Raw genomic sequence first — 27,744 nt, 5'->3', positions numbered from 1 at the left:
TGTTTATTTTTATAATCAAGTGGTGTATAATTTTTATGAAACAAACAGGTCAGGAAGGCCCAACTGACTGATGGAGGAAATGATCATATATTCACCTGCTTCTCCATCAGCCTCTTGGTCTTTTGTATTATCACTATGTGCTGACCTGTGTCTTATTTTTCCTCTCCTAGGCCTTTTATAAAGGCTCTGTTTCCTGAGAATCTCCAAGCTGACAAGAAAGGCCGACCCACAACAGCTGGTAGCAAAATCAAGGTGTGCTCCAGTTTATTGAGAGTCCTGTCCTACAATTGCACACTTGGAAGTGTTATGTGGAAGTTGTGGATAGGTACTGGAAAGTTTCAGGGCATGGGCTCCATAGACACAGATTTGCCTATGCTCATTTATATGTGCAGATACCCATTTGAAAGTCAAATAAGGCAATTGAACTAATTTCCCATCCAAATAATAAATTTGTCTGTTAATTTGTCCCCCAAAAATGTTCCTCTCCAGTTCATTTTCTTCCACATAGATCCTTCTCCAAATCAATTCATTTCCCCTTCAGTTCTTTCCATTCACCCCTCCCAATCATCTCTAGATAAAGTCATCTTGAATTAATTCATTTCCCCCAATTAACATCCTGCCAAGTAACCCAGAATCCCCCACCCTCATTCAATTCCCCCATAGTTCATTATTTCCTCCAAAGCACTTGGGCACCTAGGAAAAGATTTTGAGCCCACTCCTATCAGCACTCCTGACACATGCATTGGATGGTGGAGGGGAAACCAGTCAGCATTGCCACCCGTCTTCATCTGTGTGGGAGGAGGGCTCTTACTGTGGCTTCCCCCTCAAACACCCTCTCCCTGCTGGTCCCTGACCCTCAGCCATGCCAGGCAAACTGTATACCAGTGTGAAGGGAGTCTTGGAACCTGTTGATTTTGGCGGGAAGATTGCTCAGGCAACAATAGTTCTTCTGAAGGGCAATTTCAGGAGAGACTGCTGTTACAAATAAGACATCTTTCTTTTCTCAGAGACCAGGGTCAGTAACATTATCGCTTACACTGCATTAGTTTTCTGGCTTCAGTAAATTCTCTTGGGATCCTGTTTCTAATATAGTGAAATTACCATCTAATTAAAAAATAAAAAGGAGCAAAATTATTATCAGTAGCAGTTCTAAGCAGCAGCTAGTATCTAAATAGGCTATTATTATTATTATTATTATTATTATTATTTGCAGAAACAAGCCAATGACCTTGTTGGCACCCTGATGAAATGCACGCCCCACTACATCCGTTGCATCAAGCCGAATGAAACAAAAAAGCCTCGAGACTGGGAGGAAAGCAGGTACAGAGGAGACTGTTCCCACTGCTAATGCATATTAGATTGTTCCCTGCATTATGCCCAAGATGGCGAAAGAGTCGCTTTCGTGGCATGTAGTATACTTGATGTGTGGCTTCATGAGCAAGAGTAGAATCATCTACAGATGTAGGTTGCCTGTTAATTGAGACCACCCATGGAGAAACAGCAGGCAGGCAAGACAAATGTAAATACGTTTTGTTCTGGCGCCTTCCCCCATGACTCGTTCCCTTTACACCTCACCTACCTCCTCCACTATCCCCCACTGCTGTGCCCACCCCTCTCCCCAAAGCTTGCCCCAAGCCCCTTCACTCACAGCTCAGCCCAAACCCTTTTAAAGGGGGAGGGAGATGCTTCAGACAGGTGCCTCCCCCTCCTCCTCGGTTAAGCAGCTCATCTGGGCTGCCTGCCACTTAAACTCCTTGCTCTCTGTCCTACCTGCCATTCTGTCATCTACATTTTTATGTATATAGGAAGAAATTATAAATACAGTGGTACCTCAGTTCTCGAATGTCTCCATTGATGAACATTTCGGAACCTGAATGCAGGAAACCCGGAAGTAAATGCTTCCATTTTCAAAAGAGCCTCGGAGGTTGAATGTCTTCCGCTGCGTGTTTTGCAATTTCCTCGACTGAATTTGCAGACAGCCCTTTGCACCTCCGTTTTTGAACGTTTCGGAACTCAAACGGTCTTCCGGAATGGATTACGTTCGAGAATCGTGGTACCACTGTACATTATTTTGAATGCACTTTTGCAGCCAAGTGTTAATGGTGGTTAGGGTGGGCAGGAGTAACATAAATGTTCTGGTCAGTCTAAAGGAGGGCTGTGCATTTCCGTGTAGGCAATACTGTCATAGGCCTCTGAATACCAGTTGCTGGAAACTGCAGGAGGGGAGAGTGCTCTTGTGCTCAACTCCTGCTCATGGGTTTCCCCCAAGCATCTGGTTGGCCACTGTAAGGTACAGATGCTGGATGGGCCATTGGCAGGATCCAGCTGGGCTCTTCTTATGGCCTTAGCCTTCTGAGTTGGGCCAGAAGCAACAGTGGATGGGATCAAAGGGGAAAGTGGGTGGAGCAGTAGATGTGACTCTTACCTTTGTAGACTAAACTCCAACCATACAGTAGTCAGGAGGAGTATGTGTGTGTGTAGATAGGTACATAAACATGTGCATGCGCACACACAAACAAACAGGGTATTCTATCCTCCTTCCATCCAGTCAGGCAAGCACTGAGGATTGTCACAGTTCAAGGACACATTCCAGGCAAGCAAAAGTCCTTGAGGCATTTCTGGAGCAGGGCTGATGTGAGGAGTAGCCTGGGGAAGGGGCATGACCTAGGGCCACTTAAAGAAGCACATTTGATCCACAAACATGTATCTTTAAATGGCATGCAAAGCAAAACTCAGAACACTTTTTCAGCAAGCTTGTCAAATCCTTATTTTTTCCAATTAATATTTAAGAAATTGGTTATCCTCAAACCTAATATATTTTTCCTAATTTTATTCCCATACTGTATTTTGCTATTTTTCCAGACTGCAGTGTTACCAACTTGGAGAATTCTTTTCAAAGCTGAACTTTTAAAAAAGCCGTCTAAGTACAAGATGCGTTGCCAGTTAGGGTGTGTAGCTTTTTTTCTAAAATCAAGACATTCCTTTTGCATTTTTCACTGCACAAAACCAGTGAAAAATGTAGTTGGGGTGATGTAGAAAGTGATTAAATCTCTAAAACCAATTCTAAATCTCCATGTTGCAACTGGCACTGCCCTCTAGTTCTTTCAAATTTTGAAAAATGCCTTCCATTACAGTTGTTCTGCCCCCATCCCATCCCATCATACAAGTTTTCTGTTCCTCCACCAGTTGGGAGTGGGGAGGGGAGAGAGGAGGAAAATCAAATTGTTCACTTTACTGTTATGTTTGGAGAATTGGAGTCCAGAATCTTGTTCCCCTTCCAAAGCCTTCTGATGGAGTAGCCATAAAAAGAGCTGATCAGCCAAAGTATATTTTCCTGTTTATAGATTCCCGCCTGCTGACATATGGAATAATGCAATTGGGGGGGGGGGGGCAAAGTTAGTCCTTGTTTCTTGCTGCTTCACCAATGCCAGTCAAGCTACAAAGAATTTTAAGTCTCAAGCTACAAAGAATTTTAAGTCTCAAGCTACAAATAATTTTAAGACTGTTAAAAAAGGTTTTGGGAAAAGGCAGTTCTGAAGAATTCGCTCTCTCAGAGCCAAAGCCTTTCAGGTCAGTGTCTGGGTATCAAGCTAATGAGAAGCATTATTGTAATTCTGGGGAAAACTGTTATTTTTAAAGCACACACACCATTTTCATATTTTTACGAGGTAGACTAGCAAAATTATAGGTCTGGCTTGGTTCAAAACTAAAGAACTTAATTGTTCTTACGATATCCTGAAACAAAAGTTTGCTTACTGCTGACCTGGGATGGAAAGTTCTTTATTTTTTGTTAATATTCAAATGTTCGTATTCTTGAAATGTGGAATTTGTTAACTTAAAATCAAGGAAATAATGCTGCCACACAAATTTGTTCTCCTATAAATGCTGTTCCTGAAGCTACTTAACATTAGAAGATATTGCTTTCCAAAAGTGGATTCAATATGACTCAGAGGGCTGTAGCCAGTGCTATTCACTGTGGAAGGATGTACAGATCCAGAATTGGCCTCCACAGTCACTTATGGACACACTGTTAAGACAATATTCATGGAAGACAATCTTACTCGGCTACGAGTGATCGCCAAAGAAGAAGAAGACGATGCATTGATTTCTATGGGTCTTCTCTGAGTAGGACTAGTGTTGAATGCAACTCCAATGACCAAGCTGCTTTGCATGGTCCAATTCTCCAGTGGGATCCCCAAGTGGTGCCAGGAGAGATCCCTGTCTGCAACCCTGGAGGACTGCTGCCAGTCAGTGTAGACAATACTGAGCTACATGGACCAGTGATCTGACTAACTCCGAAAACTGCCATGGATATAATTCCAACTGGCCGATTTGTGCCTTTCTTGCACATGCAAACATTGCAACATGTTATGTCACAAGAGTTTCCTTCAGCATAATCCTCCACTGTTGTAATCCAAAGTGTTGTTCGGGGGGTATGTGTCCCCTGCATCTTTTTCCCAGCGCAAACATAGCAACATAGCCAGATTTTATCTTGACAGCTGTGTATACTAACTCAGGCCAACATTAGTTGGATTCCCCCTGACTTAAATCATACCCACAGACACACATGGGGGGGGGGGTCCTCTTGCTATTTACACATTTTACTGAGTTTCTTCAGATTACTACATAATGAAAGAGGCAATGCTTTAACCCTCCTCCATTTCCCATATCCATGCATGTTACGTTCTCCTGGCTGCCAGGGCTGTTGGAAGTTGATGTCTGGCAATGTCTGGAGGTCACCGTGTTTATCTTTTATCATCTTTATTTTGGAGGACCAGATAACTGGGGTCAAGACTGAACAGGGAGTTTTGCAGTGCTTGTTAGGAACATCCAGAGACAAGAGCTATCTGGTGGCACTTGTTTTCAGTGTCTAGGAAAGATAAGAAGGTCCCAATATCTGTTTTGAACATTACAAACGAGTGCAGCAAGCTATCCACATGAGAAAAACCACCCCTAACCTGGGTAACGGCAGCCTTTCCTGTTACCCAGGCTAGGTGTGCTTTGCTGTCACTTGAAACTGCTGCTTCTTTCCCTTCAATCCGTGACTGTAAGGGCCGTGAGTTCTCCTTGTAGACCTTCTGTAGAGACACTTGAAAGCTGATTCCCACCTACCTCTTCAGCTAATCATGCTTCTTTTCTGACCCTTTCCCTGCAGGGTAAAGCACCAAGTGGAATATCTTGGGCTCAAAGAAAACATCCGAGTGCGGCGAGCGGGTTATGCCTATAGGCGAGTGTTCCAGAAATTCTTACAGAGGTACGGTATTCCTCTGTGTTGCTTTCTTTTCTTCAGGGAGATTTTGAAATGGGAGGGAAGATCATATTCCAAAAAAAAAATTCCCAAGTTTTCCTCTCCATTACTGCATAGAGTAGATAGGAGCCTAAAGAAGCCCAGGTGTGTTAAATTTGGGCTCTTGTTTGCTTGTCAACATATCTAAAAATAATGTTTCTCTTAAAGTGAAGGCAGACCTAAGATTTGAGGAGAAGCTGAAATGTTCTTGCACCAGATCCCCCATCTTACTCCTGCCCTTGTGTGTCAAGGCTGCCTGCCTTTTAAAAAGTATTATTATTACTAACATGGCACAAATACTTAAAAATGCACCACCTTATAAATAGAGAGTTGCAAAAGCTGCCCTGGCAACTGCTTTGTTGGTGACACTTCCCAGTCAATGTCTTCCTTCTGTGTTTGTCCTCTCCCACCCAGCGCCTCATTCAAACTGACCGTGCTTGAAACTTGCTACTGTATTTTGTGTTATGGTGGAATAAGGAAGCCTTCCCCAACCTGGTGCCCACTAGATAAAACTCATGGGAGCTGTAGTCTAAAACGTCTGGAGGACCCCAGGTTGGGTAAGGCTGGAATAAGGTATGTCATTTTTTCAAACGAGCCATACTGCTTTAAGGAACAACAGCTTTGTCTTCTCCACCTTTACTCTCTGTACTGTTTTCGCTGTGATGGAGTAGCAAAAATGACAGCTGCTGCCTGATGAAAGGAATCTTAGTTGATTAATCATACAAGTTTACATTAGTTAATCAGTTGATTGTTCAGGGACCTTCTGCATTGCGTTTTCGAGTTGTATGTCACTTTGCAGTGTGTTATATGAAAGTGTGGTTTATACATATTTAAATAAATATATGTAAATGTGTAATTTAAATTCACACTTTAGGGAAATTGTTCTAAAGAAAATAAAGCATATTTTCTTTTGATTTTAGATTATACAAACATTCATCCTAGATCATACACAGAGCATTCTCCTTCTCTCTCTCTCTCTCTCTCTCTCTCTCACACACACACACACACACTCCTTCACCTTCTAAGATGTCCCTCTGCCATCTGTAGTTTTTATCACTATAAAGAAATAAATTATAACCAGGAGCACCCTTTATCAAAGTGTTTTAAAGTCATCCAGGCATTGCAGCCCTAGCTGCTAAAACTCCTCCTGGGCTCTTCTTCCTTCCTCCCTCCCTTGCTCTGCTTTCTTGTAACAATGGCTTGCTTTTGCTTCTGTTTTGATTTTGTGTGTGCTGCAAATTCTTTCAAGCTGGAAATGCCCCACATTTCTGCTATGTCTAAGGGAGGATGGAAGCTGATGCGGTTTAATAAAGAAGCGTCAGGCAGTTGTTAGGGAGGGAGAGAGGAAGTGGGGAAAGGATCCCACACCAGAACTGCAAGATTGGCTCCCCTGAGTCAGCGGGCAATGCTCTTTGTGCACTGCCAGAGAGACAACTGAATGACAACATCTTGCTGTCTAAAGTGTTTGGTCAGCCCTTGTTTTGTTTTGATGATTACATGACCCTCCTGTCTTTGCTCACATATTAATTATGATTTCCAAGGTTGTTTTCCTGTTGTAACTGAGCCTTGTGGTGGTGTAGCGGAGAGGTCGGGGGAACACAAATCTTAGTCCAGCAGTGAAGCTCCCCGGTGACCTTCGGCTTCTCTCTCCTCTGTCTCTCTTTGCCTGACATGCACCACAAGGCTTAGGATACAATAAGGGAAACCCCAGGTAAACAACCTTGATCATACTGGTGGAATGGTTAGGGTACAAGACAGAAAATATGTTAGACTACACAGCTGTGATTATCCAAACTCTAAGTTGACTTTTATGTATTATCTTTCTTCAGCTAGATATGATACCTTGGGAAGAAATTTAAAAAGCTAGAAAATACCTTATACCAAGTCAGTCCAATGTTGTCTCTGATCAATTACAGTTCTCCATGGTTTTGGGGCCTGTTCCAACTCTTGACTCCAGTGGGATAGTTCTGAGTTAGAGGCCAGATTTTAATTTCTCGTGCTTCAATAGCTTCATTATCCCAGAATCCTTGGTGTAGAGCATTTCTGTAGCACCTGGGAGGGAGAGGCTGACCTCCATCTTGGAATTTCCAAGTTCTGTACTTCTTTGCTTTTTGTTTTTCCTCCCCTGACCCCCCCCCCCGACAACCCCCTCCCCCCTTTGTGTAAGATCTTGCCTGAGGAACAGTTCTGGAGAACTTGAAAACTTACCTCACTTTTATGACATTTTGGTCAGTCTCAAGTGTGGATTTTGGAACAACAATAATACTCTTCTATTCCTTGAACTGCATTAATCCATTCTTGAACAAACTGAAGTGTGGGTGGCTTTGGATGGTGCTTATATTAGAGCAGGAATTTCAGTTGGTGTATCCCAACAACTGATTTTTAATTTGTCCTGGAATTGCCCATAGATGAAATTTATCACTGAGTGGAATGGCAGAATCTCACCATCATCTGATGATGATGATGATGATTAAAATTTAAATACCACCCTTTATCTGAAGATCACAGGACAGTTTACAATATAAAAACAAACATAACATAGTAACACAAAAAAACAATAACTGCCCCCAACAGTTTAAAAGCCCATAGATGGTTTAATAAGCCAAAGGCCTGGGAGAAGCGGGATGTTTTTCCTGGCACCTAAAGATATGTAACAAAGGCGCCAGGCAAGCCTTTCTGGAGAGCACATTCCACAAGCAGGAAGCCACCACAGAAAAGACCCGTCCTCATGTTGCCACACCCCCCCCCCAGGCCTCTTGTGGATGAGGCACATGAAGAAGGATCTCAGGTGATGATTTCAGGGTCTGGGTCAGTTCATATAGGAAGAGGTGGACCTTGAGGTATTTTATTTGTGTTTGTCTTTTATTTTTAACCATGGGGCAACCCAGCCAGATAGGGTGTTAGTGATGATTATGATGATGGTGATGGTGATTATGCTTTTCTGCAGGTACGCCATCCTGACCAAAGCAACCTGGCCCTCCTGGAAAGGGGACGAAAAACAGGGGGTTCTCCACCTCCTCCATTCTGTCAATGTGGATCCTGACCAATATCAGCTTGGGAGAACAAAAATCTTCATCAAGGCACCAGAGTCTGTGAGTAGAAGGGCAAAGTCTTGACTCCAAAGAGTGAGACAACCGGCTAGAACTGAACTGTAGAATTGGGGAGGGGAAAAGGGGAGGTCACTTGTCAGTTCTGCAATGTGTTGTGTAGACCAAATGGATAGAATCTGCACTTGTTCCTGGACTGCAAGTCTTTATCAAGCCATCCTCTTCTCCTTTGTTTTCCATTTTGTGACACAGCAGTGCTGGGGGGAGGTTACCTGCTCTCCAGAAGAGGATTCACCAGAAGAAAGGAAAGCAGGTGGTGTTTCTCTCTACTGTGGCACTGGACTAGGCTGAGAGGTTTAAACCTCTTCTCCCAGGCTAGTGTCACAACGAGGAGAGAAATGTCTCACTCTTCTGATGATCTGCACAGGTCGGCTAAAAAATGGTGGGCAGGGGCTCAGCATGTCTACTTGTGTGTGGTATGTCTGTGCTTTGGTGGGTGGGTGGGAGTAAGTGTACAGTGCATCACCTGGTAACACAGGCAGCCTTTCCTAGATGTTGTTGGGACTCCAACTCCCATCAGCCCCTGCCAACATAGCCAGTGTCAAGGATGAAGGGAGTTGCAGTTCTGTTATAGCTGGAGGTCCCTTGCAGTTTCCTCTGCCCTGCCCTAAAGAATCCTAAGAATTGTAGTTCAGTGATGGGGACGATTCACCCCAGCCCTATAGAGCTAGATTTGATAGAGTTCCCTGGCAATAGGTAATGACTGTTAATTAAACCAGTTTAAATTGGTGGTGTAGACATCCATTGAAATATCTGATTCAGGTCAAGTGTAGATGTCTCATGAGCCATGTTCTTGCAACGTAACTGGGGTGAGTAAACTGTCCCTGTGGGGCTCTCTCCACACAGTTAGGAAGCCTGGAAGGAATGTACAGTTTCCAATCAGAAGTGGAGAGCCCACTGCTGAGACAGTTGGGTGCATATAGACACCATGCAGTCATTCACCTGAACGCGCATAGAATGGTGGTGAATCCCACTGCTGCTGTGATCTTGCTTCCTCTTGGGTGTGTGTTGAGAGGACTGGACTTCTGCTCCCCTGTGAACTGCAGCTACCTGACTCAGCAGTGTAGGCCTTCTTCTTGAGTGAAAGAGTGCATATTTTCTGGAGGTGGTTCCCAGTTTGCCACCAGGGTTTAAAGGCAACTGGGTTAAGTATGGATCAGACCTAGGCCTTCTGTAGTACTAATTGCATCTCTCTCTTGGGTGCACCAAGATAAAGTGTTTTTAAGAAGGAACAGTGAAGGAAATAGAAGATCATTCTTTATAAAACTTCTCTAATATGTTTTTGTTGAAAATCTCTTGCAAGTCATTAAGGTGTGTTTTTTTAAAAGAGGGATGCTGGTTTTTCTTTCTGGGCACAGGAAGTGTGTCTGATGCAAACTTTAATTACATCTGATGGGTTGCTCTGCTTTGATAGATGTGCTGCAATTAGTACAACTTTCTGGGAGTCAGCCATGCAAGTAAAGTTGCTATGAGCAGCTTGTTCTGCCAGCTCCCTTTTCCAGTTTTTTTTAAAAATAAGGCAGAGAGGCATGCTAATTATTTCAGGAGAGAAAGGTTGGCCACAGCATGCTGAAAACTGTAAGCTGTTTTCATATGTGTGAGGACACATGTAGAAACTCGACAACAGACTTTGCTACCATCACAGCAGACGAGAGTTGTAGTCCAAAATATCTGAAGGGCTCCAAGCTGGTGAAGGCTGCTGTTTTTGGAGGCAGAAGGATCAGACCCAGAGGGTGCAAATGACACAGGGGAGTTCCTCTACGCAAGCTGTTCCACAACTCCTGTTCACTTCCATGGAGCTTGTGGAGGAAAACATCCCAGTGGATTATGCTAATTAGTGGGAAGGCAATGGGCACCATCTCACTCCAGACACCAGAATAACTTGGTGGAGTTGTGGCCACCATCCTTTGCTTTGTCAGCTATGTTGTCATGTAAGCAGAAAGAATGGATAGTCACAGACTCTGGGATGTCAATCCTGGAAGATCTGCTTCCTTACCTTGCAGGCCTTTTCCCACCTGCCTTGGGAGGGTTGGGCCTGACTGACTCCAGCTACAAAAGCTGAGGCTGCTGAATAGAGAGTTTTTGTTGGGGTGCTTGCTCTTGTTGGCTTTTTGTATATTTATTATAGATCTCCTTGTGATTTATGTGGAAATGGTTCAGTTTGGTTGTACATTTTAAAATGTTTTATTTATTGTACCTTTTTTACCTTGTAGTTACGTATTTTTTCATGTTGTTAAGTAAGCCACCTTGAGAATGGCTTGAACTATGGAAAGGCAGCATACAAATAAAATTATCTATGCATGTGGATGCTGGGGTTGTCCCTTCCTGCTCTGCTGAGCTACTGCAGTCCTGGAGTGGCAGGATTGAACCCTGGTGGAATCTTGCCAGCTAGACAAGGAGGACTAGGGAGGCTGTCAATTTAAAAGTCCCACTGCACCTGCTCTGTGTGCAGGTTTGTGTTCAACCTCAGGAACCTCCACTTCAAGAGAGTCAGGTTCCAGGTGATGAGAAAGTCCTGTTCTCTGCCTGAGGCTCTGGAGAGCTGCCTGCTCACCAGAGCAGGATAGATGGGCCAGAAGTCTGACTTGGCATGAACCAGTTTCATATATCGCTCCCACCCCAGCAAAAAATCTGGCCAGACTGGAGGATCGTGCCGCACACCTTGGAAGCCAGAGGCTCTTGGCAACAACCCAGGGAGCTGAGGAGTGTGCAGGGTTAGGAGTGCATTTATGATGGGTTGCAGGACTCAGCCCTGTCCAGGGCACCCTGAAAGATGTCAGCATTGTATCTCTGCATTGCTTTCCTCTCTGTGAGCATCGCACTGTGTGCAGGAACTCTGTGCCAAGACTCCAGCAATCAGAACGTGAAGCAGATGCTGCTAAATCCCTTGTCGGCAGCCATCATGTGCTGCTGTCTACCTCCCGTCGTCTGCCTGAAAGCAGATGTGAAATTTGTGAGATAGGCCAGATCCCCTTTTGACTTTAAGATGAACTGTTCCTTGTTTCCAAAAATATCCTCCTTTCATCCGCTGCTGGTTGATTGGAGACATGCATGTCTTGAAGGTGAATCTCTGCATTGTCTGTCTGCAGGACTTCCTGAATCATTTCACATTTCCCACACCTGGGCTTTTCTTGCAGTGCTGGAATTTCTACTTTTAAAGCAGGGGAAACTGACCCACACTGACCTATTTGTGCCAGTGGCATATTTGTGGCACACTCCACATCTTTTTGGAGGTTCTGTCTGTTGATCCAAGTGGGTGGCACCCACTGAAAGTCAACTTCAGTATGCAATTTGTTAATGAGGCGTTTGCAATACCCAAATGCCTCATTAACAATAGCGGACGATTTTAATGCTAGGGTGGGAATTGACAATGAACAATTAAGTAGTGCTTTAAATTGGAATACCACCGATGATATCGCACATTCAGTGAAAATGATTCTCTAGAGACAAGGTTATAAACAGGGAAGGTATATGCTTGCTCAAGCTGTGTAATAATTTTAATTTACTAATTGTGAATGGCTCAATAGATGGGGATAGAAATGGGGAATTTACATACTTCCCCTTCAATGTAGTGTCACTGATTATAGTGTCTCTTGTGACACTGTAAATCTGATAGTGAACTTTAGAATTGGGACGCGCACAGAAAGCGATCACCAACCATTGTTGATGTCTATAAATTTAAACTTTGATTTAGAAATAACCAACCGTAACAACACAAAATTTTGTCAATATGAGCAAATGACCCAACTAAAATGGTCCCAGGAAATGAGTGTAGTAGTGGGGCAAAAACTCACAGCTGATTTTAGAAACCAGGTTCTCTCTATCAATTCTCATAGTGACATTCTGGAAGTATATAGTGAAATCTTCAAAACATTTGAAGAGCTTAACACTCCACCAAAAGTCGGGGCACTTAAAAACAGAACTGGTCCCTGGTTCAACGATGAATGTCTTCAACTTAAAAGAAAATGGCGCCAAATTTCAAAGATAACCATACCACACTAGAACCCCCTACAGGTGGTTAACCCTTGTAAGACTTACTGCATGGTGGGCAGGAGTCAGGTATAGTCATTTCAGGTCCAATGCCTAAAGCCAATACCACTCACATTCTGTAACCAATAAAGTTGTGGCCTTTTTTCGCCCATTAACCGAAAATACTGGTGTCCACGTGTTTTGTTCATCAAATGAGGGAGTGTGGGATGTTGACGCGCAAGACCTTTTACTTAGATTAGTTACCAGGATGAAAAATCTAAACTTGCCAGGGAAAGAACAAATAGGTTTTTCCAAAGGCTACTCTATTTTAGACCATTGTCTCACACATTTGGTTGAAAAATATAGACTTCAAAATCATTCCAAAATTTATGCAGCTTTCATAGATTTTTGTGGTGCCTTTGATTCAGTTGATTGTGTGATATTGTGGAGGAAGCTTGTAGAGTTAGGAGTTGATTAACACTTGCTGATCCTAATACAGAATTTATATGCTTTTAGCATCTGCCAAATCAAACTCAATGCCAAAGGTCCCCTCTCTTCCAACATCCCTAATATGAAAGGTGTAAAACACGGGTGTATTCTTGCCCCTTTTCTTTTTAATTTATTTTTTATCAGATCTCCCAGAGCACTTTAAAAAAACAGAATCACATGCTCCCCAAATAAATCAAAACCCAGTTGCACTGCTACTGTATGCGGGTGATACAGCCTTATTATCACTGACGAGGGTAGATCTGGAACGTCTTTTACTCTCCCTGATTCCCTATTGTGAAACCAATAAATTTTCAATAAAATATGAGAAGAGAACAATTCTGGGAAAATTAGAGAAATGGAAAATAAGAGGACAAGGAATCCAGCTAGTAAAGATCCACAGAGATCTCAGAATTTTATTCCAGATGGTTGGTCAAACCATCACACAAGTGCTATAAAACAGGCAAAGTGTACCTCCTCAGCAGTAGCTCGGTTTTCTTTTGAGAAAGGTAACCAATTTATATAGTTGCTATTCAGATTTATCAAGCTAAAGTGTCATCCCAGCTGCTTTTTGGGATCCCAGTATGGATACAAGCATGTAATAGTGATTTAGATAAGATACACTCAGGTTTCTTGAGATGTATCCTGGGGCTCCCAAGTTCAATCAAGTATGAGACGATGTGTGCAGAACTAGGTAAACACACGATGGAATACTGGGCGATTGGGCGTGGTCCAGCACTATAAAATACTGGTTGCGTTGCCATTTTCCTTGCCAACCTTCGAGTCTGCTTTCTGACTTACTTAAGGACTCTTATGAATCCAGTTGGTTCCAACTCTTACATAGCAAAATCAGATCTATTGGTACAGTGGTACCTTGGGTTTCCAGACAGCTTGGCTCCTGAACGCCGGAAACCCAGAAGTAAGTGTTCCGGTTTGTGAACGTTTTTCGGAAGCCGAACATCCGACACGGCTTCCGCTTGAGTGCAGGAAGCTTCTGCAGCCAATCAGAAGCTGCACCTTGGTTTCCAAACAGTTTCGGGAGTCAAACGGACTCCCGGAATGGATTAAGTTTGAGAACCAAGGTTCCCCTATATTGACACTGGATATTGGAACTCTTGTAAAATTCAAGTGAGCAATTATTTATCACAATATGCAAACCAGATTAAGGGACATTGAAAAACAAAATATTGAGTCAACTGTAAATAAAATTTGCTCCCTTAGGTTCTGTGGTTTAAATACAGATAACAGGGTCACTTATATGTCAAAATCAATAATTCCAGTCCAACACAGGGCCTTTATGTTAACCCGACTAAATGTTTTCCCCTCAGCTTTTGTCAATGGCAGATATTTAAACTTCTCCACAAATGATAAACATTGCAGTTGTTCTTTGAATGTGCCAGATACTGTAGAACATATTCTTTTCTACTGTCCATTATACAACCAGCTATGCAAACTCATGCTATCCCCATTTTTTGGTAGTCTTAACATCGCGACACAATAAAAATATCAGATTCTGTCTGTCTGACATTAACCTGGAAGTAACTGCAAGGGAGGCTGAGTTTTTGTCAATAGTATCTCTTAGAGTGATGAATGTCTCTATTTACCGGGAAGAAATCCCAGTGAAAATCCTTGTCAATATATATTTTACATGCTGTTTATTTGTATATATTTTAAAATTTTACATATGGATGTTTTATGACGGCCTATACTTGGAATGCCTTACAAAGGTTTGGCAAAGTAAGTAAGCAATTTGTTGCCCAACGCGGTGTGCCTGTTTGGCTTCTGCTTCTCATCCTTTCCTCTCTCACTTGCTGAGCTGGTGGGTTTTCTTTTTATTGCAGCTGTTTTTGCTGGAAGAGATGCGGGAGCGGAAGTACGATGGCTATGCCCGGGCCATCCAGAAGGCGTGGCGGAAATACGTGGCCAGGAAGAAATATGTACAGATGAGAGAAGAAGGTATGTCTCAGCTGCTAATAATGCAGTAACTCAGGACTTTGCCCCTGGCTGCTCCCACCTGTCAGTATTTTTAGCTAATGGTTGAAGTCAGCACTATGATTGACAAGCGAGTTGTTTGGACACTAGGCAGTAGGAATTCCTGGATTCCTGAAGTGATTCTCTTTCTGCCCCCCATTTTGTGCATATTCCTTGCTTCCTGCTCCTAGAAGTTATTTTCTGCAAGTAGTACTACAAAATAAGGGTGTATGTGTGTGTTACCCAATCGCCTCCCCAAATGGCAAATGCAGATTGTGAAAACTCTGCAAAGTGGCTTAGGCATGTCTGCTGCTGTGCAGGAACTGATATCCAGGCGCTCAGTAGGAATTTGCTGCATTGTTAACTTTCCAGAATAATGGTATATGTGTCTACTTAAGATGTAAGGCTCTTTGTGTTTAATGGAGCCTACTCCCAGGTTCAGGGTCTCAGCCTGTGCATTGGTTTAAGGTTGGCATTGTGAAAAACAGGGGTATTGTGCCTTTAACAGCTCTGTTTCCACAATCAGAACCTGTAGGACATAGCTTATTTCCCATAGTAAACATGAGGTTCTCTGAGGGCAAGGAGTAGAAAATCAGTAATCAATGTAATTTTATGTTATGCACTTCCCTTCTGCCCCCCCCTCTAGAAAAATGTAAATGGAATGGCATCTCCTTGTTTCTCAGAACTGTGAAACTCATCTTTATAATTGGGGCTGCAAAGTAACACGTCTTCCTCTCTCCCCATTTTAAAGCCTCTGACCTGCTGCTGAACAAGAAGGAGAGAAGGAAAAATAGCATCAATAGGAACTTTGTGGGTGACTACATAGGCATGGAGGACCGCCCAGAGCTGCGGCAATTTGTGGGAAAGCGGGAAAAGATCGATTTTGCTGACACTGTCACCAAATACGACAGGAGGTTTAAGGTAGGAATGGGTTGGGGCAAAAGAACTACACAGTGAATTCTGCCTGGGCTGGCCGGGTCTCTGCGCCATCTTACATTTTTCCCTGTGGGCATCAGAATATATTAGGCTGTCCGCTGGAAGCAAGTTCCATCTCACCCAGGTGTCTCCTTATTTATTTCCAGATGATGGAACTTGAGGCCTAAAGCTAAATCAATCCTTATTCCTCATCTTAAAAAATTCTATTTAAATCGTAGGGGCGTAAACACAGATCTGCTCTTATTTCCAGGGCATCAAGCGAGACCTCATCCTATCCCCAAAGTGTGTGTACCTGGTTGGGCGTGAAAAGGTGAAGCAAGGCCCAGAGAAAGGCCTGGTGAAAGAGGTGCTCAAGCGACGGATCGAGGTGGAAAGGATTCTCTCAGTTTCGCTAAGGTCAGTACCACCTCCTCTTTTTTTCACAGGAATAGGCCAGTGGGGAAAGGGAGAGAGGAGGGGAGCTAAGTTGGGTGGGAGGCAGGGTCAGTGGGCAGTCACAAGCTTTAAAGTCCCAGAGCAGGGCCTATGGAGCCCCTCAGGTGTTGCTGGCTTCCAGCTCCTATCAGGCCCAGCCAGCATGGCCAGTGGTCAGAGGTGATGGGTATTGCAGTCCAGCAATGCCTTGAGGAGGGCCACAGGTTCCTCCTGTTCTGCTTCATGACATTTATTAAATTTGCCCATTTCCTGGAGGTATCTGCTTGGCCAGTGTGGAAGGAAGCTGGATCCAGGGACTGGATCTGATCTGATTTAGCAAGGAGGTCCTTCCCACTGATATTAGCGATAATAGCTCAGTAGTATACCACTGAATACGAAATTCTGGAGATGGCAGTTTACCTTCCTGCCCAGCTTGTGGGCTTCCCTTTGTGGGCTTCCCTGGTTGTCTATTGTGGGAAACAGGATGCTGAACTAGAGAGAGAGAGATCTCTTTTGACCATCATCTAATAACTAATCTGCATTAAGTGATCCTGAGTCCCGGCTCTTGCTCAACAATTTGAGAAGTGCCTTGCAGGATCAGACTGAAGTCTCCCTCATCCAACATCCTTGTCCAGAATCTAGTCAAGAAACAAACCACTCAGTCACAGTTGGGGAACCTCAGTCTCTCCAGATCTTGCCAGATTACAGCTCCCATCCTCTCTGACCACTGGCCATGTTGACTGCTGGGAGTTGGGAGCCCAACAGCATTTGGAGGGGCTCCCACAGTCTCCCCTCCCCTGACTGGCTGGGGCTGATGGAAGTTGGCAGAGGCAGCAAACATGATGCTCCCCATTTCAAAAATTCCACTGTTCTAACGCTGATCCTGTAACTATCACAGTACTACTTCCTTTAAAAAAAATTTCCCCCCAAATTATTACAAATCAAACCAAATTACTTTAATTTAATACAGTTTCTTAAAATCAGGTTTCCCACTCTTGTTGCAATCATATGTCCAAGATTTCCCCCCATAGCGGCTTCATTTCTTATTTATATCCAGTTGACATCCTTCACTTGCCATTAAACCATTCTTCCAGCTGTCTGCTTTTTCACCTTACAAAACAGCGCCTCAGTTTCATCTTGTAAATATATAATCCATTTCACGTGTGTAGCTCTTTATGTACATTTTTGTTCCAGACCTGGAGTGCTGGAAGCGTTCAGTTCTTTTTTCGTTGTTCAGTTCTTCTCACTGTTATCAAGCTGACTTGTGAACCACAGCCATAAAAAAATCTCACAGAGTGAACTTTCCAGATATCCACCATTAGGTTCCCCTCTGGAGTTCTTTCTCGGCACAGGATACACAGCAAAATCTTTTCTAAGATTCATCCTCACTTCAACAACTATCTGGCTGTGGGCCATTCCTCCAACAACAGCCCCATCCAGTGGTATTCATAAATAAAATCCATTCAGCCTTGGTCAAGGGGGCACATAGCAAAACCTTGTTAAATTCCTTGCAGAGCATAAATCAGAAGGCCCCACCCTTTCGGAGTATCAAACAGAGTAGCAACTACAGTTGTACCTTGTAAGTCGGACAGAATCCGTTCGACTTCCAAAACATTCAGAAACCAAAGCGTGGCTTCTGATTGGCTGCAGGAAGCTCCTGCAGCCAATCAGAAGACGCAGAAACCTCGTTGGACTTTCGGCTTCCAAAAATAGTTCACAAACCGGAACAGTCACTTCTGGGTTTGCGGCGTTCAGGAGCCAAAACATTCGAGGACTAAGCTGTTCAAAAACCAAGGTACGACTGTACATATGTCTCTTTATTATAGGGGAGGACAAGAGAAAGAAAGACCATTACAAAACCATAAGAAAGCACAAAGCTCCTTGTCCTCCCCCTTTCCTTTCAGGCTTTGTAAAGATTCTCAAACTTCAGAAAATCATTCAAATACCTTCAGAAAACCAGTCCCGTTTTTTTGGCAGCTGATTGATTGCAGCCCATTAGCATATGATGCTTCAAGAGCCCCTCTTGATTGATGCCAATTACCCAGATTGAGGAGAAACCTTCCACAAATCATGCCAGTAATGGAGGCTCGTCCATGGCAGGGGCACACTCCCAGATCGCTCCCCTTCTGCCTTTCAAGTTGGCAGACACGGGGTGGCGCGACATTGCGGGATGCAGTGAACTCCCCAGGCCCCACTGAGGAACATCGGCCTCATATCTGTCCCTTGCCTGAATTTCTTTGCAACCCCCAGAGGGCTAAGAAGAACAACTGCCACTGACTTGTAGGCGTGGCCGGAAACCACTACTTCCTGTTCTTGAAATACAAATATATTCATATCCTTCTGGCTGACTGCTGATTCCCATTTAGATTGATCAGGCGCCTGTGTCTGATAGAATGAGCTGAACAGCAGGCGGAATGTAATTCATTCATTCACCTTCAGAACAGCTTGTGTGCTTCTCTCATTCAACCAAGATACAGAGCAGGCAACCTCTTTTCCTCTAGGAGAGGGAGCTGCTTCTACTTCTCCAGCAGAGGACACTGTCAGCTCATTTCTGTCCGAAAGGGGGTTAGAGGAGAGGCCAGTTTTGAATTTCTTGTGACCCTGGCTTTTATTTCTGCAGCATGATGCAAGATGACCTCTTCGTCATTCATGAGCAAGAATATGACAGTCTCCTTGAGTCAGTCTTCAAGACGGAGTTTCTCAGCCTTTTGTCGAAGCGCTACGAGGAGAAGACACAAAGGAGGCTACCTCTCAAGTTTAGCAATACGTGAGTGACAGGCTTAACAGCAGCACTTTGCTCCTGTCAGGCTGAATCACACGAGTGGCCACAGCTGTGCCTTTAGGGGCGTCAGCAAAGGCAGTTGGAAGTCTGGCCCTGAGACAACTCATGATAATCACAGAGCACATGGTCGTTATCATTTATTTATTAAATTTATATACCACCTTTCATCTGAGGATCACAGGGTGGTTTACAATATAAAAATACAAATATACATAATGTAAAAAGGTAAAGGACCCCTGACAGTTAAGTCCAGTTGCGAACGACTCTGGGGTTGCAGCGCTCATCTCGCTTTACTGGCCAAGGGAGCCAACGTTTGTCCGCAGACAGTTTTTCCGGGTCATGTGGCCAGCATGATTAAACCGCTTCTGGTGAACCAGAGCAGCACACGGAACGCCGTTTACCTTCCCGCCGGAGCGGTACCTATTTATCTGCTTGCACTTTGACGTGCTTTCGAACTGCTAGGTTGGCAGAAGCAGGGACGGAGCAACAGGAGCTCACCCCGTCGCGGGGATTCAAACTGCCGACCTTCTGATTGGCAAGTCCTAGGCTCTGTGGTTTAACCCACAGTGCCACCCGCATCCCGAGAAAGAGACCAACCCTGCAGTAAAGATGAACATCAGTGTGAGGAGGGTGTCAGCAGTTTCCTTACGGCATGCCTGAAATGACCTCCCCGGCTGGCCTTTGGGCCCAGTCATACAGCCCAGCCCTTTCACCAGGCTGTTGAGGGAGGCGGGGTGTAGTGAGCTCACTTCCATTTGGTAGGAAGCACCAGAGTATGGCTTTCAGTTGAGAATTCTGGTTTCTGAATGAGGTCAAGGCCCTGCTTGAGCCTGGGAGAAGGAGGGCCAACCCGTTTCTCACCTGGGCTGTGCCCTTGGGGTGGCGTCTCTTTCCAGGGCTCGTTTTTCCAAGGTAGGCCCCTTCCCTCCAGGCTACTGAAGTCCTCAGTTCTGTGGGAAGGAGAGACCACAGCCAGGTCCTTCTGGTTGCAGGAATCGCCCCTCTCCCCACGGTTTCATCCCAGTCCAGCCCCAGGCCTTTTCCAGAAGCATGAGAAGGGATAGCTTTTTCCACAACTGGGCTTGCAAGAAAATGGCAACCCCATTTATTTTCCTTTGTGGTGATGAGGAGGAGGGGGAACTTGCTCTGCTCTGTAAGAAGGAAGAGGGAGAAATAAATGCTCCGTAAGGAGGAAAAATAAATTCTGACGCAAAGCCCACCATCCGAGAATGTTTGCTTTTTTAGGCAAGTCATTTCCCAGCTTGTGTAGGAGTCTCAAAAAAAAAAAAGCAAGAAAAAAGGATAGTGAGTGCATTTTGCTGGTGTCATTTCCTGGCTGAGGCAGGGGGCTACGAATAGCTTTTTTGTAGCTCAGGGCTCGCTCTCTGTGTATCAGCTTGTTTGCTTTTTGTGCATGTCATTAAACGCATAATGCAAGGGTGGGCAAGTCTGCCGTCCGAAACACCCTGCAACCACATGACAGCAGCCCTGATGGGAGAGGCATATTCTTGTGCGGTGGGCATTCATTTCAGTGGAGCCTGACTTTAAATTTCACCTCCCACAGCAGCAGAGATTTTTCAGAATGTCAACAACTCTGCTCCTCAGAGATGAGACCAAACTTTAGGAAACAGACCCCACCTTTTGGGGTCAAGTGGGAATTCGTTTTCTGTGCCCCCAAATTATACGACGGTGGTGTCAGACCCTAGAGCCGCTTTCCTCAACCTGATGCCCCCCAAATATTTTGGACTACAACTGAAGCTGTGATGCTGAAGCTGATGGGCTGCAGTGGCTGCTCTCGCGCATGTGGGTGGTATCCTTAGAATCATAGAATCATAGAGTTGGAAGAGACCACAAGGGCCATCGAGTCCAACCCCCTGCCAAGCCTTCTCATGCACCTAACTGAGTTTTCCTGCCCACTTTGTTTCAGGCTTGAAGTGAAGCTAAAAAAGGAGAACTGGGGGCCCTGGAAGGCTGGTGGGTCCCGCCAGGTGCAGTTCAGCCAAGGCCAGGGAGACGTGGCCATTCTCAAGCCAAGTAATAAAGTGCTGCAGGTCAGCATCGGGCCTGGACTCCCAAAGAACTCCCGTACGTATGAAGTCCCCTGAGGTGGCAAGCAGGGAGGGGGAGGAGGGCCAGCAACCATGGCCACCTGGCCCCTGCTGCGCAGCTGCCTGAACAGGTGTTGCAACTTGCCTTGCAGGCCCCACCAGAAGGAATGTAACCCAAGGCAGGAGCTGTTCCAACAGGACCACACAGGGCCAGCACTACCCCATGAGGGCCGCACCGCCTCCCCCTGGTTTGTATTTTGAAGCAGATGTTGGCAAATGATGCTCTGGTTAAGGGAACAGACATGGCTAATCATGGAAGACTTCCGAACTCCTTGACTGGGGTGGAGGTGGGGAGGGCACCTTTGATGGTAGTCTTTTGCCCTCTTCTGGAGAGCTTCCCATTTTAGGAAGAGCTTCCCTTTTCCTGGCAGCTGTTTGGGCCCATCAGACTTACGTGGCAAATTGACTCCTTTGGAAATGAGGTTTGGCAGTCACACTTCTGTAGTGTGTGTGTGTGTGTGTGTGTGTGTGTGTGTGTGTGTGTAAAACACATCAGGCCAAGTTCAAGGTGGGACTAATTTGCTTGCGTGATTGCCTTACTCCCCATGTGCCCCCTCAACTGCTTCATGCCGATTAATACTTCTTCCACAGTTGTGAGAAATAAACTTTTTTAATGTGGCAGCTCCTACACTTTGAAGCTCCCTGCCTATAAGCATCACGCAGGCATCTTTGCCGCACTCTTTTCGGTGCCTGCTTGAAACACCTTTGGTTAAGCAAGTCTGTCCAGACATGTAGATATTAAGGCATTTTAATCAATTTTGATTGCTTTAGAAAGAATTAATTATCTTTAACTGTTCTTAATGATAATTTTAATATTGGTTGTATCATACTTAGAGGTTTTACTACAATTCAGTGGTATATAGATTTTGTAAAATAAAGTAAAAATAAAATAAGGGCATAAGACCCCTGCTGGATGAAGCCAATGGCCCGTCTAGTCCAGCATCCTGTGTTCACAGTGGCCAACCAGATGCCCATTATGGGATGCCCACAAGCAAGAGCCTAGTGCAAGAGCAGCCTCCCCATTTGTGCTTCCAAGCAACTCGTATTCAGAGGCATATCGCCTCATGACAGTAGAGGCAGAATATAGCCACTGTGTCTAGCAGCCATTGATAGCCTTGCCTTCCATGCATTTGCCTAATCAACTGCATCTTGTAGTAGCAAATTCCATCATTTAACAATGCGCTGTATCCATGGTTTCACTATGTGCCATATGAATAAGGACATTCTTTTGTATGTCCTGAATCTCCCAGCATTCAGCTTGATTGGATAACCCTGTTGGATTCTAGTGTTAGGAAAGAGGGAGACCAGCCACTTTTCCCATGCCACACGTAATTTTGCACATTTTTGTATGTCTCCCACTTATTCAGCTTTTTTTCATGTTTAAAAACCTCTACCAATTTGCAGCCTTTTTTCATCTTCCCTGTTTGATACCTCTTCAGTATGTTTTTCAGATGTAGCAATGATAACCAGGTGTAGTATTGACTTCTTCTTTTATGATCAGCTTCCTCAAGCCATTTCTGTTCTTATTTCTAAAGGAAAGGCAGGGTATATATATTTTTAACAAATGAAGTCCCAAAGTTTGCCACACTGGTGTTTCTTTTTTAAAGCAACTACCGTCGCCTATGAATGTTTGGTGAGGGTGTTATACACTAGCCATGAAAGCTAAGAGAGGCAAAATTTCAAAGCTAAAGGAAGGTAGAGCTGGAAAAGCGATTTAAAAAATGCAACCAGAATTACCAAGAGATTGGAATACAGTGAGTTGCCTTATCAAGAGTCGAATCCTTGATCTATCTTTCTCATTCTTGTTGACGCTTAACTGGCAGCCTCTGCTCCCAGGGTTTCAGGCCACAGTCCTTTCCCCCTCGTGCCTGGAGATGCTGCCTCAGGGATTAAACCTGGGCGCTTCTGCATGTCAAGGCTGTGCTGTGCTATGGAGCCACTTTCTTCTTACATAGGAAGAAGGGCTAAAACATTTAGGGACTGAGCTGCTGTTGCTTTGAAAGACAGCTGGGGGAGGAGAACACAATAGAGGATTATACAACAGTGCCTGGAGAGAATTTTTTCTCCCTTTCTCTTACATTGCTAGAACTCAAGGCCACCTGCTGAAGTTGGCAGTAGATGCAAAAGGCTTGCACCGTACATAGTTAACAAAAGGAGCTGCCTGCTGCGGCTGCAAAATGTGGTGTGATGGTCACTGGCTTACATGGCTTTAAAAGAGGATTAGGCATTGCAATGGAGGAAGAGGTCTGTCAGCAGTTATTGGCCATATTGGTTAAGTTTCCATGTTCAGAGGCGGCGGCAGCGTGACATTTAATACCAGTTAATGGGAGGAGCAGCAGCAGGAGTTGGCTTCCCAAAAACATCTGGTTGTCCACCACAGGAAGCAAGGTGTTGGGTGAGAGGGTTCTGTGCTGGCTTAAAGGGGCAAGGCTTGCTTTGGATGGCTTTATGAAGACTGGGCAGAATTTAACTGGGAGAATTTTCAAATGGGTAGCCCTTGTGCTAGTCTCTTGAAGCAAAAGCAACAAAGAGTCCTGTGGCACCTTAAAGACTAACAAAGAACCATCAGTAGATATGCCATAATCCACAAGTCTTGTGCCACAAGACTCTTTGTTGTAACTGGGACAGAAGTTATCCAGACTTAGAAAGGTATTCTGAGGGGGTTCCCTGTGAATGGAGGGTGTGGGCTCCCCCAGGCTCACGTCTTGAACTATTTCTAGGTCTTCATCAGAATGGGGTGATAAAAATCCCACAACACACACCCCACCCTCAAGGCCTCGCGAGCCAGCGAGCCAGCCAGAGAAGCCTGTACACCAGTATGGCGCAGCCCCCATTGCCTCAGGTCTTGGGTGGATCAGATCGAATTTCCCAGCAGCCAGACAGCTTGGACTTCCTCAAGGTCCCAGACCAAGGGGCAGCCGGGTAAGTGCACCGTCCAATACATTTCCAATACATTTAAGTGGCTAGCTTGCTTGTCTAAAGTCAGGCAGCAGATTGGCTGAAGGGTTGTTCCTGCGTTCATGAAGTAGGTCTTCTGTGCCTGGCAGTTTCTATGAACTGCAGTGGAGAATCTGGTGTCCTGCCAGTTCTGTGTTCTGTAGAGTGCTTCATAGAGGCATCTTTTGACAGGTGGGCCCTTGATAGAGGCCGGTCATGATCCAGAGAAGCACACGTGTCAGGCCTACTCCCCAGCTCTCTGTACCTGTTCGGGCAGCAACAGAAACCTGATCCATGCATTACTCCTATGTAGGGTATCCTTGAGGGTTTTTTTTAACAACAACTGTTTGTTGAGTCTAGTTGCCTATGTAGGAAGGCCAGCACACAGGTGCCTCTTCACATGTAGGGGCTCCATGACTAGAAAACCATGTGTTTCTTTAAAAAGTCTATGCCAGGGCAAAGCTAAAATGCAGGCCCCTGCCCTGGGTCTCTAGGTGGCCGTGCCTTACACACAGATAACACATCCATAGGGCTAGAATCTCTCTTTATATAGAGGTTTCAAGATGTATGAGAAATCTGGCTTAGAGTAGATAACTTCATCTCATTTCGCTGTAAAATGGAACATGGGAAGCTGCCTTTATAACAAGTCAGACCACTGGTGCGCCTGCACTGAGCATTATTACTTGGCAATGACTCTTGATGGTTTCAGAGAGGGGTCTTTGCCAGCCACACCTGGGAATGTGGGAGATTGAACCAGGGACCTTCTGCATGAATAGCATGTTCCCTATCACTGAGCTATGATTCACTCCTAAATATTAACATGCACAGGTTTCCTAGCAATGTTCCCTGCCATCCTTTTCCCCCCAAAGTGAACATGGGTCCTTTTCCCCGCAAAGCATGTGCTGTCAGGGAGCTACGACTCATTCTCTCGTACATGTGTATTTTTCTGTCTTTGATTTTTAAAAAAATCATTTGCAGGGAAATAATTTCAGTGTACAGAACTGTACAGTGTACAGTAGGTTGGAGATGAATGTGATTTGAGGTGGCGCAGGTCCCTGCAGCCATTCTTCCTGGCTCAGATGATCAATATGTCTCTTATCTGATTTACAGATGTGGAAGGCACAAGTACTGTTTTGAAACCATCTATTGGGAGAGCAGCAGGAGATGCAGTTTATGCTGTGGAGGGGTTAACTTTGTACAGTGGCCAGCAGTGCCACCTGCTGTTTATTCAGAATGACTGCATGCTTTCTGATGGCAATCCACTCATTATACCTTTAATTCATGGGTTCACATTTAATAAATTAGTAGATTGTATATTTTTATAAGAAGATGTGGAGTTCAAAGAGTCCTATTAGATGAGACCAAAAGTTCTTAGTCCAGAACAGGCATAGGCAAACTCAGCCCTCCAGATGTTTTGGGACTGTAACTCCCATCATCCATGGCCACTTGTCCTGTTACCTAGGGATGATGGTAGTTGTAGTCCCAAAACATCTGGAGGGCCAAGTTTGCCTATGCCCGGTCCAGAATCTTCTTCCTCACCCCTTGGGTGCCTCTTATTCTAAGTGCCCAGGTGTGGCAATGAATTGTGGCTGCCAAGCCTAATGACTTTCCTGTGCGTCTCTGCAGCGTTCGCAGGCAGACTACAAACCGGCCGCCACCTGCAGGGGGCAGACCCAAGCCACAGCCGAAACCAAAGCCTCAGGTACCCCAGTGCAGGGCGCTGTATGCCTACGATGCTCAGGACACAGATGAACTCAGCTTTAATGCCAATGATGTTATTGATATCATCAAAGAAGGTAAGACCTCTTTGTTTTTACATTTTCTATTACCACTGGTGAGAATACTGAAAATATGTTCCATCTTCCATCACAGGCATAGGCAAACTCGGCCCTCCAGATGTTTTCGGACTACAACTCCCATCATCCCTGACCACTGGTCCTGTTGGCTAGGGATGATGGGAGTTGTAGTCCCAAAACATCTGGAGGGCTGAGTTTGCCTATGACTGTTCTAGAAGGACCCTCCCCGCACCTCCGCTCCAGAGAAGCATCTGGAAGCTTTGTGCCTCTGCTTCTAGTTAAGCAGTTTGGTTAACCATTCAAACAGGGAAATGTGATTTAACCTTAACCATGGTTAGTTGTGGGGCTGTTTTATAGCCAACTTCATAAACCATGGTTTAAAGCAGACCTAGTATCCAGCCAGTTAATATTAAACTACAATCCTAGTTGGACTACATGGGAAATGGTTTAACTAAAATCTAAAGCTTTCAAACTCTTCTTTGGCTCTGTGGGAGAAGGGAAGAGACCAGGAAGACTCATTCACATGCATAGTGCAAGGGTGGGGAACCTTTGGCCCTCCAGATGTTGCTGAACTATAACTCCCATTATCCCTAACCATTGGTCATACTTGCTGAAGCTGGTGGGAGTTATAGTTTAGCAACACCTGTTTTATTTATCTGATAAGTTCATTCTCACAAAGGTTAATGGCAGCATTTGCTCCCACCCCTTTTAAACCAAGTCACTCCTGACATAGACGTTTCCACAGCGGCAAGTTTGGAGAAGTGTACGTTGGGACAACCCACAGATTTGCTTCTAAACTCACTCCCTTTCTTTTCCAGATCCCTCAGGCTGGTGGACAGGCAGGTTAAGAGGGAAAAAAGGACTCTTCCCAAACAATTATGTGACCAAAGTATAATCCTGCAGCCCCCTCAAGAGGCCCTTGCGACCGTAAAGGTGCTGCCGGTTGTGCTTTTCCAGCTGCTGTGGTCTCCTTGTAAAGCTACAGTTCTGTGCAGCATTGATAACAGACAGCAGTCGCTCCATCAGTGAAATTGAAAGGCAAAAGATGGAAGAGGGGGAGTCCCCATGTTTACTCTCCAAAAAGCCAAAGCCGATGTGTCAGCTGCCCGCAATACCAAACCAAGGAATTATTTATTTTATTGAATGCTTTTTTCTCATGAAGGAAGAAGAATGTGTTTAAATTCCATTCTTTTTTAAAAACGCCTGAAAATAGCAAGGTGCTCTGTGAGGACTTTGGAAGAGTTACATACACACTTTTTACAAGTGCCTTTAGTTGCTCTGGTGACTTTCTTCTAAATTATGTAACAAAATAATGGCATTATTATGCACATTTCCTCTGTTGATGACTTTGCGGAGGATCACAGTAATAAGTTATGCTGCTACCTGCCTTAGAATAGTAGGATTCTATTTCTTCTTGGACTCTTGTCATTCTCTTCCCCCAAGCATGTATTTTAAAAGGCCTCACAGCAAGCTTGACCAGGTTTACTTGGGAGCTACAATGATTCTGCAACGGCACTGCGACCAAAGAAAGGCAGCCTTGTATGCTGTAAATGGTTTGTGTTTATGTTGACTTGTTAATGTGGCTGGCCCATGTTGGTTTTTATTATTGATGCATCTGGTTGGGGGACGGGACCTTCCCAAGGAAGCTTTGTGCATTTAATGAATAGAACTTATGAAATATACATTTTAAAAAATCAAATAACAGGCAAACCTGTATGAATGTACACAGCAGTAACCCACTGTACTTAATGATAAAGGTAGCTCAGTTAGGATTTTGGGGCCAGGTACTTCTACCTATGCACTATTCTTTAAGGATAAAGTCAGTGTTACAAAACCTTGATTAAGCCCAGCTGCCTTTCCCATCAGCCACAAAAGCTGTTGCTTACCCAATGCATGTTAATTTATCCATTCTCTTCTCAACCATCATCAATAAAAACATAGGAACTACCAC

The 27,744-nt window shown here is 44.6% G+C and overlaps 1 protein-coding gene across 1 annotated transcript in view; it reads left to right on the top strand.

The window, feature by feature from the left end:
• The window catches only part of MYO1E (myosin IE), a 112,309-nt gene extending 84,566 nt beyond the window's left edge, over positions 1-27,743 (top strand). Inside the window, exons 16-28 of the mRNA XM_080980686.1 lie at positions 171-252; positions 1,214-1,320; positions 5,156-5,254; positions 8,235-8,379; positions 14,691-14,805; positions 15,572-15,741; positions 16,007-16,152; positions 18,791-18,937; positions 20,880-21,037; positions 21,153-21,248; positions 23,781-23,982; positions 25,624-25,793; positions 26,612-27,743. Of these exons, the coding sequence (XP_080836812.1) occupies positions 171-252; positions 1,214-1,320; positions 5,156-5,254; positions 8,235-8,379; positions 14,691-14,805; positions 15,572-15,741; positions 16,007-16,152; positions 18,791-18,937; positions 20,880-21,037; positions 21,153-21,248; positions 23,781-23,982; positions 25,624-25,793; positions 26,612-26,688 (1,714 nt within the window). The 3' untranslated portion in view covers positions 26,689-27,743. The remainder of the gene's footprint in view (positions 1-170; positions 253-1,213; positions 1,321-5,155; positions 5,255-8,234; positions 8,380-14,690; positions 14,806-15,571; positions 15,742-16,006; positions 16,153-18,790; positions 18,938-20,879; positions 21,038-21,152; positions 21,249-23,780; positions 23,983-25,623; positions 25,794-26,611) is intronic.
• Position 27,744: the final 1 nt, after the last annotated feature.

This window comes from Podarcis pityusensis (assembly GCF_964106645.2).
Source record: "Podarcis pityusensis genome assembly, chromosome: 14".
NCBI lineage: Eukaryota > Metazoa > Chordata > Lepidosauria > Squamata > Lacertidae > Podarcis > Podarcis pityusensis.
This window is presented reverse-complemented; position numbering and strand designations above follow the sequence as displayed.